A 15,433-nucleotide genomic window follows, 5' to 3' on the forward strand; every position below is an offset into this window, starting at 1 on the left:
ATTACATTTCCATTGAATTTGTGAGATTGTTGCAGAAGCAAAGAATTAATTTTTTTTGTTTTGGCAAACTGCCATTCTGTACAACATTGTGAAAAGTTCTTTTCTTTCTTTGCAGGTATGAAAGAGAAGTTAATCAGGCTTCCAGATTAGCTATACAAGAAGCATCTTTACAAATAGTTGCAAAGAGAGTAGAGTAACTTTGTATAAGGTTTGTTTATTAGAATGTAAATCTTTCAATAGTAACCAGTTTTCCTTCTCTTAAGCTTTAGCTGTCTGCCAGTGGTGTTTAATATCAGTTTATAAGCTATATGTACAGTAACAGTTTACTATATTTATCAGATGCTTTCAACTATATAGGGTTTATTAGGATGTCAGGCTTTTTGTGTATTGTGTGTATTTTTGTACATTTATATCTGGCGAATAAAATGAAATATTTTTTTTTTATATTTACTTATATAAGTGAAGTGGCCAAACGCCATTTGTAGAGGCTTTAATCCAAGAGGATCAGCTTAATTGAATGCATTGAATTGTTTAGTCTTAGGTATTGATTTCTGAAATAGTAAACTTATTGATTTTTTCAACTGTAGACTTTCGTGATAATCCTTAGCAATAGCAACTTACTTTCTGTGATGTTTAGTTTGAGGTCAGTATAGTTTACAAAGAAGTTCCAAAAACCTCAGTTCTTTCAAGTATCCATAACCCTGATAACTTGTTCCAGTTCCTTCCAGACATGGTTGCACCCCAGGGGTTTGTCATTCAAGTTTTCAGTGACAAGCCAGCTCCTGCGGACTAACATTATGATTAAGTGTTGTTAGGAATTAAATTTTTATCTCTGACAGTTGTGTCTGGTTTTCAGTCACTCTGGTGGCAAGAAAACTTGCCTAAAGATACAAAATGTTTAAGTCTACATTTTTTAAAACATTGGTGCATCTCCTAAGAATTTTGAGGTTGTAGCATTTGACTTCCATTCCCTTGACAGTTTTATGCATTTTTAAAGTTGTAGCTGTTTTGTCTAATAACTCCCTTAGGTTTTGTGGATGCTGTTACTCTTTTTTCTAAATATTGTAAAGAACTGCTGTTCAACTTTTAGAATGGTGACCTTTGTTGTTTTTGCAAGGATTTGCAGAGATGTTAGTAGTCTTTCATCTGGTTTTTTTCATCAACTGGTGCCCTCAACTATCTCCAATACAGGCACCAGGCATTGCCATACTCTCTGCTCTTTTTGTTCATGTGCTGACTACTGTTGCTTATCATCACAGGTGGCCATGTCCTTGTGTTGGGTGTAAGGTTATAATCGTCTTACTCTCCCTTCCTTCCTTCATCAGACACAGGGAACCAAGGACATTTTTACCTGAATTTACTGCATAGTACATACCCTTATGGGGTAGACAGCCATCTTCAGGCATTCTTCCAATGCAGACCCATTGTTTGTGGGAGTACCTGTTATCAGGAGATACTTCCATTGCAGATCTTTCAAGTACAGAAGAGCTTTTGGATCATCCTCAGCCAACTCCCAATTTTTGTCTGTAGTAGACTTCCAGCACAAATTCTTTGTTCTTGGATTCATTTGCTTTGTTTTCCTTCTACTGATTAGGCTATGAATAATGGATATGTGATACTGTAATATAAGTTTTCATACAAAATTATTAGTTGTCCTCTCAAATGCCCTTCTCCATTCTCTGCTCTGAGAGATTGGCACAGTAGAATGAGCATAATAGGTGGAACAGTTTGGGAACTTATGCACTTAGTTTTATTTTAATAGATTAATTTGAAGTAGTCTAGTAAACAGAACAAGTCTCACTGCCAGACTTAGAGTTTGCCTGTGAGAGAACTGAAATTGAACCAAATTAGCTAGTTGTTCTAAATGATGAGTCCAAAGGAAACTAATAAGTGAAACTTGAGGTAATCATTCTCCAGAATAGCCTTGTGTGTGTGTAATAAAACCAACCTGTCTCCAGTGGTCTTAGGTATGTAAATCAATGAAGTTTGGTGCCCAAGTAGAAATAACATTGCTTATTTGTTTTCATTTGCATTCTTCATACTTAACTGCTGAAATATTGTCCTGATTAAATTTTTGCACATTTAATAAATTCTCTGGGTCATGAAGCCTAGAAATATAAGTGATTTGGTCATCTACCACTTTTCTCATTACAAATAACAGTTAGTAACCATGCCATCACAAGTATTGGAAATGAATGAGATAGTTACAAAAAACTTTTATTTGGAAGAATAAGTTATTCTCATACTCCATAATATACACATTCATACTTTTCAAAACAAAACAAGTACTGTATTGTATTTCTATAAAAATAATAATTACAAAATTTAAAAACTTTGCATGAAATTTTATACTATCTGTATAAAACAAATAACACTAATGATTAACAAAATGATTTCCTAACTGTTGTGAGTTACCATTCAGTGTCATGCGCACTACAAAAATAAAGAACTTTAGTGTTACACTTTAACAGATAAGATGACTGCAGTTACAAACACGGCAAAGGTGCATTTCACGTGAGACTGACTTTGTATGTGTTATCCAATTTAGTGAGTAATACTGCATATAAAAATCACACAAACATCAGTTTACTCACGTTCCATACACATCTCCAATGCCCTGATACTCTGATTACATAATCTTTGGTTAATATATCTTTCAAAACACTTCATCTTCCAAAGAAAAAATATATACACCACTGGTAAGAAAAACTTTACAAAAGATTATGCATGCATCCCACTGCAAGACAGTGGAGTGCAATACTAAAGAATACCAGATATAATTGACATATGCAATTCTATTATATTTGACAATATCAGCACCCTACGAAGATGGAATTTTATGCTTCTTGTATCTGTAATGTACTAATTTAATACACGTGTTTTAAAAAAAAACTGAAATTATCAGGTCTGTTGTGCAAAACAGACTTGCATGAGACACTTCATTTTATAATTCTTAACAGATTGTCTCAGGATTCACAAATTTCCTAAGATATACAGCAATTAGAGCTACAAAATTTGAAGGATCATACACAATCCCAAATTTACTTTTATTACACAGTAATAGATGCAAAATACAGAAAGGGGACAATGCTGTTTTTGATAATACAGCTTTATTTGGGAAAGTACACTGACCCTCCTGAGCTTTTCTATTTTTGCAGGAGATTAAATTACAAGTATCGCGCAGCAGTGAATATTTTAATACACAAAAATCTTCCTAAGGTCATTAAATAAACCTTGTGAAATGTTACAGGAACTCCTTTCCACTGGCATTTGAGCTTTCACTAGATTCTCTAACACCTAATAGAACTTCTTCAACTGTTCGAAGGTGACAAAGAAGATTATGTTCCATGGCCCCAGTCTCAGCCAAGTAGGGATGAAGCCCTTGTATAACGCCAAAGGTCCCTCTGACTTCACAGTCTGGAAAAGATGTTTATCTCTTTAAATTTGCTAAAGCCATGAGGCAAAGCATGGAGGAAGAGGAAATCAAAAAGAATGGAAATGTAAAGTGTGAAAGAGGATTGTTATGAAGTGGAAATGTAAGATACCAAAGGCCAAAATCTTTGGAAATGAAGTGTACAGGCTTGTAACAAAAAATTTAAATTTATTAAAAGTTTTGTTTGTTCCCAACATAGTAGGACTTGACAAATTGGTCTTATGAGAAAGTACCCGTACAGTATTTATTTTAAAACTAAGGTTATGGTCTAGGCTATCAAACATTACTAATCAGTATGAAAGCTGTATTAATTTACCCAAAATTTTAATATAGTCAGGTTACTGAATAATAAAATACTTTCACTCCACATTTTCTATGCTCAAAAAAAAAAAAAAAAAGTAAATTCATGTGCAGCAGACGGTTTCATTATACTTTTGAACATTTAAAATTTTTTCTTCATGATGCTTCACTTACTGTACATTATTTACCTTGCATACATAATTACCTGCATCAGTACTCCCTGTTTTGTAAAAAAGTCTTTACTGGTGCTTTTCCTACAAATACAAAGTTGCTGTGACTACTTGTGGTGGGAAAGATTGAACATTAGTTAAAAGCCTTCAATTGACACCTTGTCCCGCCTTTGCTTCACCTTCATGTAATTATATGATGGCTTTTAGTTTTGTTGATGTAGTAAATGTGACACTGCTGTTTCTTGCTCTTTTCTAGTATCCTATCTTCAGACTCGTTTAGGCTACAGCATTCTACTGTTCTGGTCTTTATACTTTACTCCTTTACTAATAATGAAAATACAATGATAAAAGTTCAAGCACTGGAAATATAAAACTGAATTTCACTTATTGTTTTCTACATTCATTGCTTTTGACTAAAGATGTCTTAAAAATAAACTCACCTGTACTAAACAGTCCACAGTACTGTTGTATATGCTTGAGGTGCATACAGCTCCATTTCCACTTAAGGCTGCTGGGGAAGATTTAAGCCTCCTTTGATTCATTAATCGAGTCTTCGTGAGAGAAAGATGGAAGAAAACATTAGGATAAATAGGTAACAATATCATGAAAGCTTCTAAAATGTTTGTTAAATCACGTGCAGTAATACATTTTTGGCAGTTATCTGGTAAAACTTAAGCCTTTTGGTCACTAGGCCTTTGAGAGTCCCGGCTGTCCTAGAGCCATCACTTATGCAACATTTGACTTCCTTTGCTGTTTGGGACGTTCTTATTTGGGTTTGATCCCGCATTCTGGTCTCATTTTAAAGCATTTTAAGTCAACTATAATCTGGTATTTCTAAATACAGCAAAACCCAGAAAGGATGAAATGACGTGTGTTAGAATTACCAAAAAAGAGTGTATTTCTAAGTGTCATTCACAGTGTCATAAGAGACCTAAAAGGTTGATAATTAGACAAAGAAAAATAAAAAGGATAGTGACATACCCGAACAACATCTAATGGGGTCGATGCAACTGCACCGCCAAGGCTGGATATGAAGCTAGACCTGTTACAAAAAATAAAACACAAAAATCACCATCTGACATAAGGACACAAATAACACTTGTATTTTTTTTTTCTTAAAGAGGTTTTGAATTTTTGCTTTCCTTTTTTTCGTTTTCCTTTCCAAAGACGAGTTTTTTCCTTGCTCACTGAATTCTTGATTGAATTAATTTATGACTTCTCACTGTCTGACGTCATAAAAGAAACAAAAACTGTGCACCTGGCATGCAGTTACTGAATAATAACCATAATGAATAATTCAACAAAAATTTCTAATGGCATGCTTTTATAAGTGTTTATGCATTTTAAATTTACTTAAAAGCTTCACACACAATTCAATTGAATTCTATCAAAATCTGATAAAGCAGGACCTAGACAATATAAGCTGTAATTGGTTTTAAGAGTTTTGTGAAAAAGAAATAAAAGAGCATTTGCATGTGAAACTTAAAATCTGAAAAAGCAGTCAGTCAGTGAGAGGTTTCCATTTATTTGTTTTTTTTTTTTTCATTTTGGTATCAACCAATTAAGGCAAAAACTTTAGGCTTTAAATTCTCGACTTCACTTATAAAAAAATTGAAAAAAAAATTGTACCTTAATTCTCACTATGAAAATGATAAATGAAAGTGATGAACTGGAATGATATAATGAATCAGACTTGGTAATTTAAAGATATAACTACGCAAGAATAGGGTGCATAACAAATGAGATGAAAAAATTTACATCTACAAAAATTACATAAGAAATACTGGTATATAGTTAACATTATGGACTAAATATTCACTGCGAAGTTCTAAGGAACTTCGCTTATCATATCAAAGTTTAACTTTAAATTTGCAATCTTTTATGATGATGAAACATGGAAAGAATTTGAATCTACAGATTATAATTAAACCTTGTACAGAAGCATGATTCCTAATGCAATGATTTCAATATAAATTTCAAGTGCAAGAAAGCACAAAGTATTACTGTAGGAAGGCAAAAGCAATTAGATCTTTATATCTCAATCAAGCACTTTAAAGTTATCCCTTATTGTCACACTTTATTCTGGGAAGTTAGTGAAAACACTGTAACAAATACAAAAAAAAATGGAAGGGAGAGTTAAGGGAATCAAGTTGAATGCTGTTAACAATAATGTATAATGAGATGATTAATGACAATGAGACACTATAAGTGATGATAATGATAATGTTACAGTACAGTTCAGGTTATCAACGTTACATGGGACAAGTCACTCCCGAGAATCATGGCGGTTCCTCAGCTCAGGGCCCCACAGTCCAACTCACGGACTGGGGACCCATGCCGGGTAAGCGGTCTGGGACCGGGGATTTGGGTTCCGTTGCCAGGGCCTCAAGGACCCTAGATTCATCTTGGACATGCGTTTGCGAAACATCTGGAATGGACACACGTGAAACCATGTGGTGGTTGCCAAATACGCAGGCTTTCCACCAGGAAAAAGACAAACTAACCAATTCTTACTAAGCATTTCCCCAACTAAAGCTAAAACCCTCACAGGCTAACAATATACTGAGCTACATTACACAAAGGCAAAAACTGTACATTAAATCTCACTTTATTGAAGCCTATCTCAAACATAAGCTTTTTTTTTTTTCTTATACAACTCTTGAACTTTTAAAAAAAGATGTAACAATGAGTCTCATCCACTCTGTCTTTCATTCTTAATGAGATGAAAATTACAAACTTTGTTAATGTGGAACTGGGTTAACATGCACTTTATGCACTCTTCGTATGATGCCAATTCATTAAACTGTAAATTGAAGGCTAGGTAAAAAATACAAACTCAGGTACAGTAACATCTTAAAAATCAATCTGTATTATTACAGCAACTGCTTAATTTAAAACGTGAGGTTTCAACATTTTTATAGAAAAAAAGTCTGGTTTAATACAGAAGAAAATAAATTACAGCAATAGCGTATCTGAATCAGAGTTACGTACAACACAGTTAAGCAAGATGCTGTTATAATAACTTAGCCCCTGGTGTACAGTATTTGATAATAATGTTAAGTCCTAGATATTTTGAATTAAAAGCTCAGCCTACAGTAAAAAAGAAAAACATTTTTAAAACATATACAAAACACAGGTACTTACAAGAAATGATTCGTAGCATTGTCGGGCAATATATTCATTTTAATGAAGTAATGTTTACACATATCGTAAATCGGTAACTCCACACCAACTATCACGCCTGCTCTCTGAGCTGTTGGACACACACCCTATTCAATTACAAAAGAGAACAATATCAGAAATAATACCAATTACAGTAAAATAATTGTATTACATTTACTTCATGAACAGATGACTTCTCAATTTAAAAAGGACATTGTATGTTTATATATATATTATATATATATATATATATATATATATATATGTATAAAAAAAAAAAAAAGGTGCAATAAATTGCTCACTGTAATTGTAAGGAATTATGGTATTTTCATTTTGTGCATAAATACTGTACCATTTTCTATACAATCTTTACAAAGTCTTTACTTACTCGCCATAGACCCTGGATACCTTCTTGGTTATATATACTAACGAATGCCTGCAAGAGGCTTTTTTCTTTAAAGTCGGTACGGCCACTCTGCAGTCGCACTTTAAGCACATCTGTGGGATTAGCCATGGCACTGGAGACCACACCTAAACATGTAAAAAGAAGGATAAATGTTTAAAATTAGAATTTGGAAGTAATAAAAGCACTGAATACAGGGGAGGTTAGGTGGGGTTCTTATAATCAAAACATGACCATTAAAACTTACTATCAAATGCTTTGCAAAGAGAGTGCTGTGTATACCATCTCCCAGTACCAACTGACAGGTCAGGAAATATATACCCAATGATAAGTATGCTCCCACACACTTCCCAATGATAAATATGCTTTCACATAAAAGCAAAATGCAATCATCAACACACACCTGCTGTGACTGCACAGAATACATTGATTCCCAATCTTTCTTCATCGGGATTCTGAACTATCATCTGCTTGAGGGTGTAATAAATACCGAATTTGATTGTGCCATACGTAGCTTGCCGGAGGACAGCGGGTGCAATTCTGAGGACAAAATAGTAAGAATGAATGCATGTATAACATCAAGTTTTAACTCTTCTTACATTGCCTGCAAGGTTTCAAATGCACTTTTAAAACCTCCTTCAATAGAGTATGTTTATGCAGGTTTCAATTTTTTTTGCATGAAATTTAAATTTATCCCTTTAACTAGAGAAAACCAGCTGTACCAAACAAATATGCATAAAATTGCTTTTGGGATATCTTTTAAGATCACTTCGATACAAAATGGGCTACATACCCGAAGTATAATGCACGAACTCCCTCCTCACTGGATATCTTGAGGAGGGCATGAAGCATACCCCGATATCTTTTGGCTACAACTTCACCAGCGTCACATTTTCCACCCTGAATTTGTAATCTGGTTTTGGTCGTATCAATTGGAAAGGTTCCTGGAAAGAAAAAAAAACAATTAACACTGATGAAGCACACAACACTAACAATTCTGGCTGTGAGCCTATTTGGAACTTATTATATTTCAAAACTTAGTATTTTTATAAGCTGGAGAAAGATCTATCTTTCTTCAAGCTTGTTAAAATGAAAGCTGAACCTCATCTCATTCAACCAGCCTGTAAGGAGGTCAACCTAAGCACCCGCCACTTGTATTAACAATTCACCAGTCAAACGCACATAGTATGTGCAGTGTTTTTTGGGTAAGTTCCAACTATCCATGAACTACAGTAGCAATAATTCATTCTTAATCAACAAGTAAGAAATAGGAATTTGTAACAGTCGACAGCAACCAAGAATCTTCAAGTAAGCAAAGTATCCAAAGAATAGTTTCAACTAAACAATACTTTTATCAGAGGAAAACCTCAAAACCAAACTCCGAAGCTCACAATCTACCCTAGATTTCCTATTAACGGCTTGTTTAACGTATAAACAAATTAGCTGGAGAACGTCGTACGAGAGAGAGAGAGAGAGAGAGAGAGAGAGAGAGAAGAACAAACTAAAGCTAAAGGAAACCTTTCAAGTCAGTGAACTGAGCAACTACGAAACATAGCAAGCAGCACTCCTAAGAATGTCTCTGACACCTTTATGTAGAGCAACCTGCATACCTGAGCTATCTACCTGTCAGATTTAAAGATACTATACTAGCAACTATACTAGCAACCAAAATCTGTTAATATATATTGCCAATAAAGGACAAGGTGCTTGCCAGCGATGAGATCTAACTAAAGATGTCTTTGGGCTTGACCCAGAAAAACAAAACAGATACAGCATCTGGCTTTGATTCGAGTTTTTCTGGGGGTCAATGGACTTTTCTGTTAAGTAAGTATGTATTTAGTGCCGCTTTAAATAAAGTTGTTAAAATTCCTTACTCTTTCTCCACCTTAAGGCAAAAGTAACTTGATAAACATTAACAAGAATAACATGTTACTTATTCGTCAAGGTGGCGGAAGATATCAGCATTATAAAATTGGCAGTTTATGGCCTATGGAAAGATAACTGTGGAATATTTACTTACTGATGTCGTCTTACTCATAAATGTGTGCAATATCTATACAAAAATAATGAAAAACGTATATCACAAGTATCTGAAAATGTTACGCTTCCTACCACAAACCACGTGTCACAAAATCTAGGGAAGTGAATTTGTCGATAATCTCGCATGCACAAGGAACACTTAGAAGTGCGCAAAAAGCGCATTTAGTCTAGCCATTCTGGGCAAGACTAAGGGGATTTAGGAGCGGCGGAGAGTGTGACGCGGGAGCGAAAGACTTCTTAACTAAATGGCGAGAAATTGCGCGATAAAAGATACAGAAATTTAAACTGCATAACTGAATATAACAATTTCCAGCGATGACTGTTTTATAATCACCGAACACACGCACATACATACGTACGAGGTCACTTTCCCAAAATCGAGAACATTTCACTCATGACTTTGAATAATAAAGTAGATTAAAATAACATACAATATCTTTTGACAGTACAAGGAATGACGTAAGAATGAAAACAGTAATATTAGTGGCAACAGCATTAATAGCGGTAACATCGAGCCAATATTATTGCCATGCATCCAACTTTTCAAAAGAACGTTCCCACAAATACAAAGCCAATTCAGAGCTTTATTGGTTAATAAAGGGTTAACAATTTACACCTAAACAAAGCAAAGTACGTTATGTCAAAATGTTTTGATTCAATGTTTTCTATACAACGTAACACGAATCACCTGGAATCGGGTGAACAGAATTTATTTCATTCGAGGTGGACATTGTGACCTTACCAACATTTTGCTGTTGGCGTTGTTATTTAAAAATCGAAATAAGCTGAATTTCGTTAAAATAAAACAATTGAAAACTGAGATTTTCACCGGGGAAACCCAACTTTCCGAAAAACAAATAAAATCTTCATAACAGTAGCGGCAAAAGAGAAATAACGAAAAATACGACAGAAATGAATAATAAGCAGCAGCAATAAAATTCTTCCCACTTCAAAACACGGGTGACATTGCACTGAAATCCGGAGTCTGCAAACATTCGTCAAACGGAAACTCTGCAGAATATTCCTTGCCGTTAAGAGTATCATTGCGTCAGCAACTCCCTCACCAATATCCCTCACCATTTAAGACTATTTCATGACTAAGAGTGTCGTTACATCGACTAATCTCTGTAACTCTCATAGTTGTCCTCGGCTTAGCAAGTTCAAGGATCTTCCCGATCGAAGAACTTTTTTTTTTTTTTATCCCATCATTACACGCTAATAAGCTGTTCCTGGACTGGAAATGCGAGATATAGGATTCTCAACACCAAATCACGATATAACCATCGAGGTGTGAATATGATTTTTTTTCCTTATCCTAACAAAATGACGTGCCACTTGATGGAACTACCCTTTACAAGGAAGCTATACCGCCTGCATATACGCCTGGCAAGAAATACATTGCAATAAAACTGACTTTCTCCTAATGATATCCAATTTTTCAGATAACAAGGTCTCGTTATAAGATTGCCGAGCACGGAAAGTCAAGTATTCTTTAACGACGAGAAATTCCATAGATAATTGCGTTCTTTTTATTGCCTTCACATCGGCTAAGCCTTATCAGAGAGAAAATTGGACCTAGTCAGTCAAGCAAATTCAAAGACTTTTCCTATCTAGACATTTTTTCGTTCAACATTCCCCATGCTGAATGAATCAAGAACAAAACTTACTATACCCCTGGAAAAAAAAAAAGATAAATACATACGAATATATAAATAAAACGAAAACTTGGGTAGTTTGAGAAACATATTAGATCTGAATTCAATTTTAAAAATATCAATTATTTTTGGCTCTGATGTTTAACTAACGACAACGGTACGATAATGTTTTAACATTCTCTTTAAAAAAATCCAAGGCGGTCACTGCGGTGTTCATTTACATCAAGCTACTGTTTTGGACTACAACGATAACGCCAAAAGGCTTTCTCGAAAGTTCAGTGTAGTTTTAAATATCAATATTCTAATTTATATTACAATAATTTTGACTATTAACTGCCAGTTGGGTATAATTAACCTTTCTGAATAGTCATACTCATAATCTGTTACGGCGTTAAAAGACTTTGAATTCTCCTACCTCTCCTTGTTTCATACTACGCTGCCACGTCTCGTATATTGTGCTTGCGCAATCACAAACGGCATAAACATGCATCATGCTCATAAATACCTTGCTCTCTTTGGAGGATAATCAACTTCACGAGGCACAGGCAGCCCTGACCCACACACAGAAAGGGAAATGGATAGGGAGAGAAGTCTCAAGGACACAGGAACACTATTAAAAGGGCTAACGGAAAAAAAGGAGCTATACTAAGCAAACGTATGGCAAGATCTTGATACGATATAAATAGAAGTATGTCAGCGTGGAAGCTTACGCTCTTTCTTGGGTGCAATCCAAAAATACTCTTTTCCTTTACACGGTAATTTTCAGAGTATGACGACAGTCGAGTTATGTATGACTGTAGGTATGTAGGTACAGTATGTATGTATGTCTATAAATTACACCCCTCGAAGCACGCAAGGGTCAACTCCCGTATCTTATGAAGTTTATAGGGACCGAGTCACGAAAGACGCCGTGACATGCAAGGGGTCATAGTCACCTGTATATCAACTTCCGCGTGTCAGTACAACCTTCTTAAAGCAAATTTAGATTCCGTTGATATCGATTCATACAATTAGTTTGATAAAGATAAGACTTCCAATACGCAAACACAGGTATATACTTCTTATGCTGCTAACAATAATATTCAACGATCTTAGAAGTACAATACTATTTAACATTTTATATCTCAATAATAATAATAATAATAATAATAATAATAATAATAATAATATACGCTCTGATTTTTGAACTGTAGTACGACAAAGCAACAGTAAAAGAACAAAAAATAAAACATTAAAATATCACGAGAAAGTGGGAAATCGCCGAGCTAAGAAATCCTGTTATTACAGAAGAAAAAAATCTAACAAGGGTTATTTTAGTTATATTACTTCAATCTGCCCATGTTCTACGTTAGCATCGAGGCCGCTACACGGGTCGGCTTGTCTTGCGCTGGGGGAGAGAGAGAGAGAGAGAGAGAGAGAGAGAGAGAGAGAGAGAGAGAGAGAGAGAGAGAGAGAGAGAGAGAGAGAGAGAGAGAATATTTATATGACTTGCCAAAGCAGCACCACTCAAGACAAGATGTTACCCGATCGGACTAGTTTCTCTCTCTTACAGCAGCATTTCATTATTCATAAAACACACTAAGAAAACTGCTTCCTAAGATTGAGCAAGCCGATTTTTTTTTTCTTGGACGGGCCCTTAGGACGCAACACTCCACTTTCAAGTTAAAATCAAGGCAGAGAAACGAAGAGCTGTTTCAACGCGATATTTCGCAAGAGTGACTGCCATTTATTTTTACAATGTGCCTTGCATTGTTGACATTCAACAAATGCACTTAATACGAACAAATGATGCAATCACGTCCAGTTCTCCTCGTACGACTTTCAAATGCAAATATTGTGTTCATCCTTCATATAAGAAACTGTTAAAAATTCAATCGCAAGATTAAAAAAAAAATTAACAATCTCTTGACAAAAATCCCCGATATACCATAAAAGTAAAAGAAATGCACTAGTCATTCTCATTTGGAGAATAATTCTCTGCACTGAGAACAAAGGATTCCACGAAACTGGAAACTCGTCATATATAGCACGACACCCATATTACCCAGTCGAATGCACCCCAAGGTAATTATAGTGGCCGATAAACCCCCATTTTATGACGATCTTGCGTGCTACGCAAACAATTAACTCTATATCTCGGTAATAAACGACGCAGGCTCATTATCCAGGGTTAGCTGAGGGGGGGGGGGATAAAGATAGGATAAGGTGGGAATGTCCTAGTTTGTAGATGCCAAGATATACTACTGCCCTACATTTCCATAGGAAACATGTAGGCTTCGTGGGCCAAATATTTGCTTTGTTTATAAACTACATTCAGTGTGTCCTTGAACAAACCTGTCGTGTCCTTGTGTAAGCCTGTAATTCTGGTTCCCTCGGGGGCCCAATATGAAGGTACTAAATGAGAGACTTCTTCAGTTTTTTTTTTCTTTCTTATTAACAACTCGAATTCCAGGTAACGCGATCCCAGACCCCCAACCCGCAACCCCCCCCCCAACCAAGAGAGGAAATGATCACCGCATCAAAGCCCACTCACAGAAAATTGGATATCAACAGTAGAGCGAGTAAAATATTTATGGAGAGAGATTTCAAACTGTAGGGAAAACTCTTCTCTAACAGCTAGTAATGAAATTTAGAAACTTATAATTATAACACACGTAAATGCGTAGAAATTTCAAAAGGAACCAAATTTCAAGTTTCATACATAATGATGGTTGAGTAAAACAGCCTACAAATATTTATCAGATTTATTCCCTCACCTGCAATTTACTTGCTTTACAATAAAACTAAAGCTCCATCGATATGGGTCTGTATTGAAGGCCTCAATTTGATTCAGCACACTCAATCTCCAAGCCAAGTTCCCCAGTTTTTTTTTTTTTTTTTTTTTAAGATTCCAATCTAAAACACCTGATTAAAAATTTAACATACGAATGCTTACGATGTCAAGAAACAACACACTCCACAGCCAAGTCTTTAAGAAGGACCATTTTTCAACCTATAAGGCTTCCTGCCAATTAGATGTTTATTATACCAACATCTATTTATCACGACTGACTGCAAGATTGGGATTGCAGTATAAATCAATTAACATTCGCTAGTATATCGCCATTAGATATTTCTAAAGTTTTCCATTAGGAAGGAATGACGGTGCAACGGACTGAAAAATATATGTAAAGAGCACATCCATGAATGGAAAATGAAGGCAAGTATAAGGTTTGATAAAGTAATATTGAAAAAGTGAAAATACTGGCAATACAAAAAAACAGGACATATGAAACCTATATAAATTTGATCAACAATGACACATATACCACCCGTGAAACCGTTGATGAACTTTTCCACGATAAGAAACACATTACTCCTATCGCATTCTGCATTCTTCAAAAGTCTTCAGCAGGAGATCTGGCAACTGAATGGGTAGTGAGTGCCTAGTGCCAACGCGTGTATCTCTCTCTCAAATAACCAGCCAACTACGTACATAGCCTTCTATGCACTGTCCACGTTTCCATCTCGTGTACACTCGCGTGCACACATTTCTTTATTTTACTTTACTTACACAATAGACATTTTAAATTAAGAATTACAGTATTGGTTAAACGATTACACGGCGTACCATCTATGAACACGAATGCGTGTTATTAGAAATTAACGAATTTGATAAAAAGTTATCCAACCCTGTTTAAATCACAAAAGCCGTGTCCGATGTCCACTGTCATTTTTAAATAAAAGGACTAAATTATTCATCTATATTGATTGTTCCCCCCTACAGGGCTCTCAACACAAGTAAATAATGCATGATACATACAAACATACATATATACAAAGCGTGTATGCATAAAACAGGTATTAAAATGGGCATGGCTATTAGCACAAAAAGACTTGTAGACATGACTTACACAACACAATGTATTACAACAATTCGCGTGGTTATATTGAAAGACAACTGCTGATAGATGCCTTGTCACTGAATGCATTTCAAAGGCAACTCATCTCATTAACATCACCTGCCCAACAAGCTTTCAGGAAAAAAAATGAGTAAACAAAACTCCGTCGAGTTAAATGTTACAGCAAGGATCCATTCAAACAGCAAAAACGCCTATGACAGGAAATCGAGTTTCCACATAGAATTTTTCCTTGGTAACAAGGAAGACAAGGAAAAATTCCTGAGAGAGAGAGAGAGAGAGAGAGAGAGAGAGAGAGAGAGAGAGAGAGAGAATTCAGCCTCTTCAAGTCAAGGACACCAGAACGTCAGAGGGGAAAAAGGAATACCCAT

General features: G+C 35.3%; 2 protein-coding genes across 2 annotated transcripts in view; one reads left to right on the plus strand and one right to left on the minus strand.

The window, feature by feature from the left end:
- The window catches only part of LOC136841503 (protein rtoA-like), a 24,732-nt gene extending 22,710 nt beyond the window's left edge, over positions 1-2,022 (plus strand). The window contains exon 11 of the mRNA XM_067108460.1: positions 116-2,022. The gene's annotated coding sequence lies outside the window, so the exon portion shown is untranslated. The remainder of the gene's footprint in view (positions 1-115) is intronic.
- Positions 2,023-2,204: 182 nt separating this feature from the next.
- Bmcp (uncoupling protein Bmcp mitochondrial) overlaps positions 2,205-15,433 on the minus strand; it is a 32,568-nt gene continuing 19,339 nt past the window's right edge. Inside the window, exons 3-9 of the mRNA XM_067108461.1 lie at positions 8,262-8,412; positions 7,872-8,008; positions 7,454-7,596; positions 7,048-7,172; positions 4,885-4,945; positions 4,344-4,454; positions 2,205-3,417 (exon numbers count right to left, since the gene is read on the minus strand). Of these exons, the coding sequence (XP_066964562.1) occupies positions 3,298-3,417; positions 4,344-4,454; positions 4,885-4,945; positions 7,048-7,172; positions 7,454-7,596; positions 7,872-8,008; positions 8,262-8,412 (848 nt within the window). The 3' untranslated portion in view covers positions 2,205-3,297. The remainder of the gene's footprint in view (positions 3,418-4,343; positions 4,455-4,884; positions 4,946-7,047; positions 7,173-7,453; positions 7,597-7,871; positions 8,009-8,261; positions 8,413-15,433) is intronic.

Source organism: Macrobrachium rosenbergii, chromosome 9 (assembly GCF_040412425.1).
Source record: "Macrobrachium rosenbergii isolate ZJJX-2024 chromosome 9, ASM4041242v1, whole genome shotgun sequence".
NCBI lineage: Eukaryota > Metazoa > Arthropoda > Malacostraca > Decapoda > Palaemonidae > Macrobrachium > Macrobrachium rosenbergii.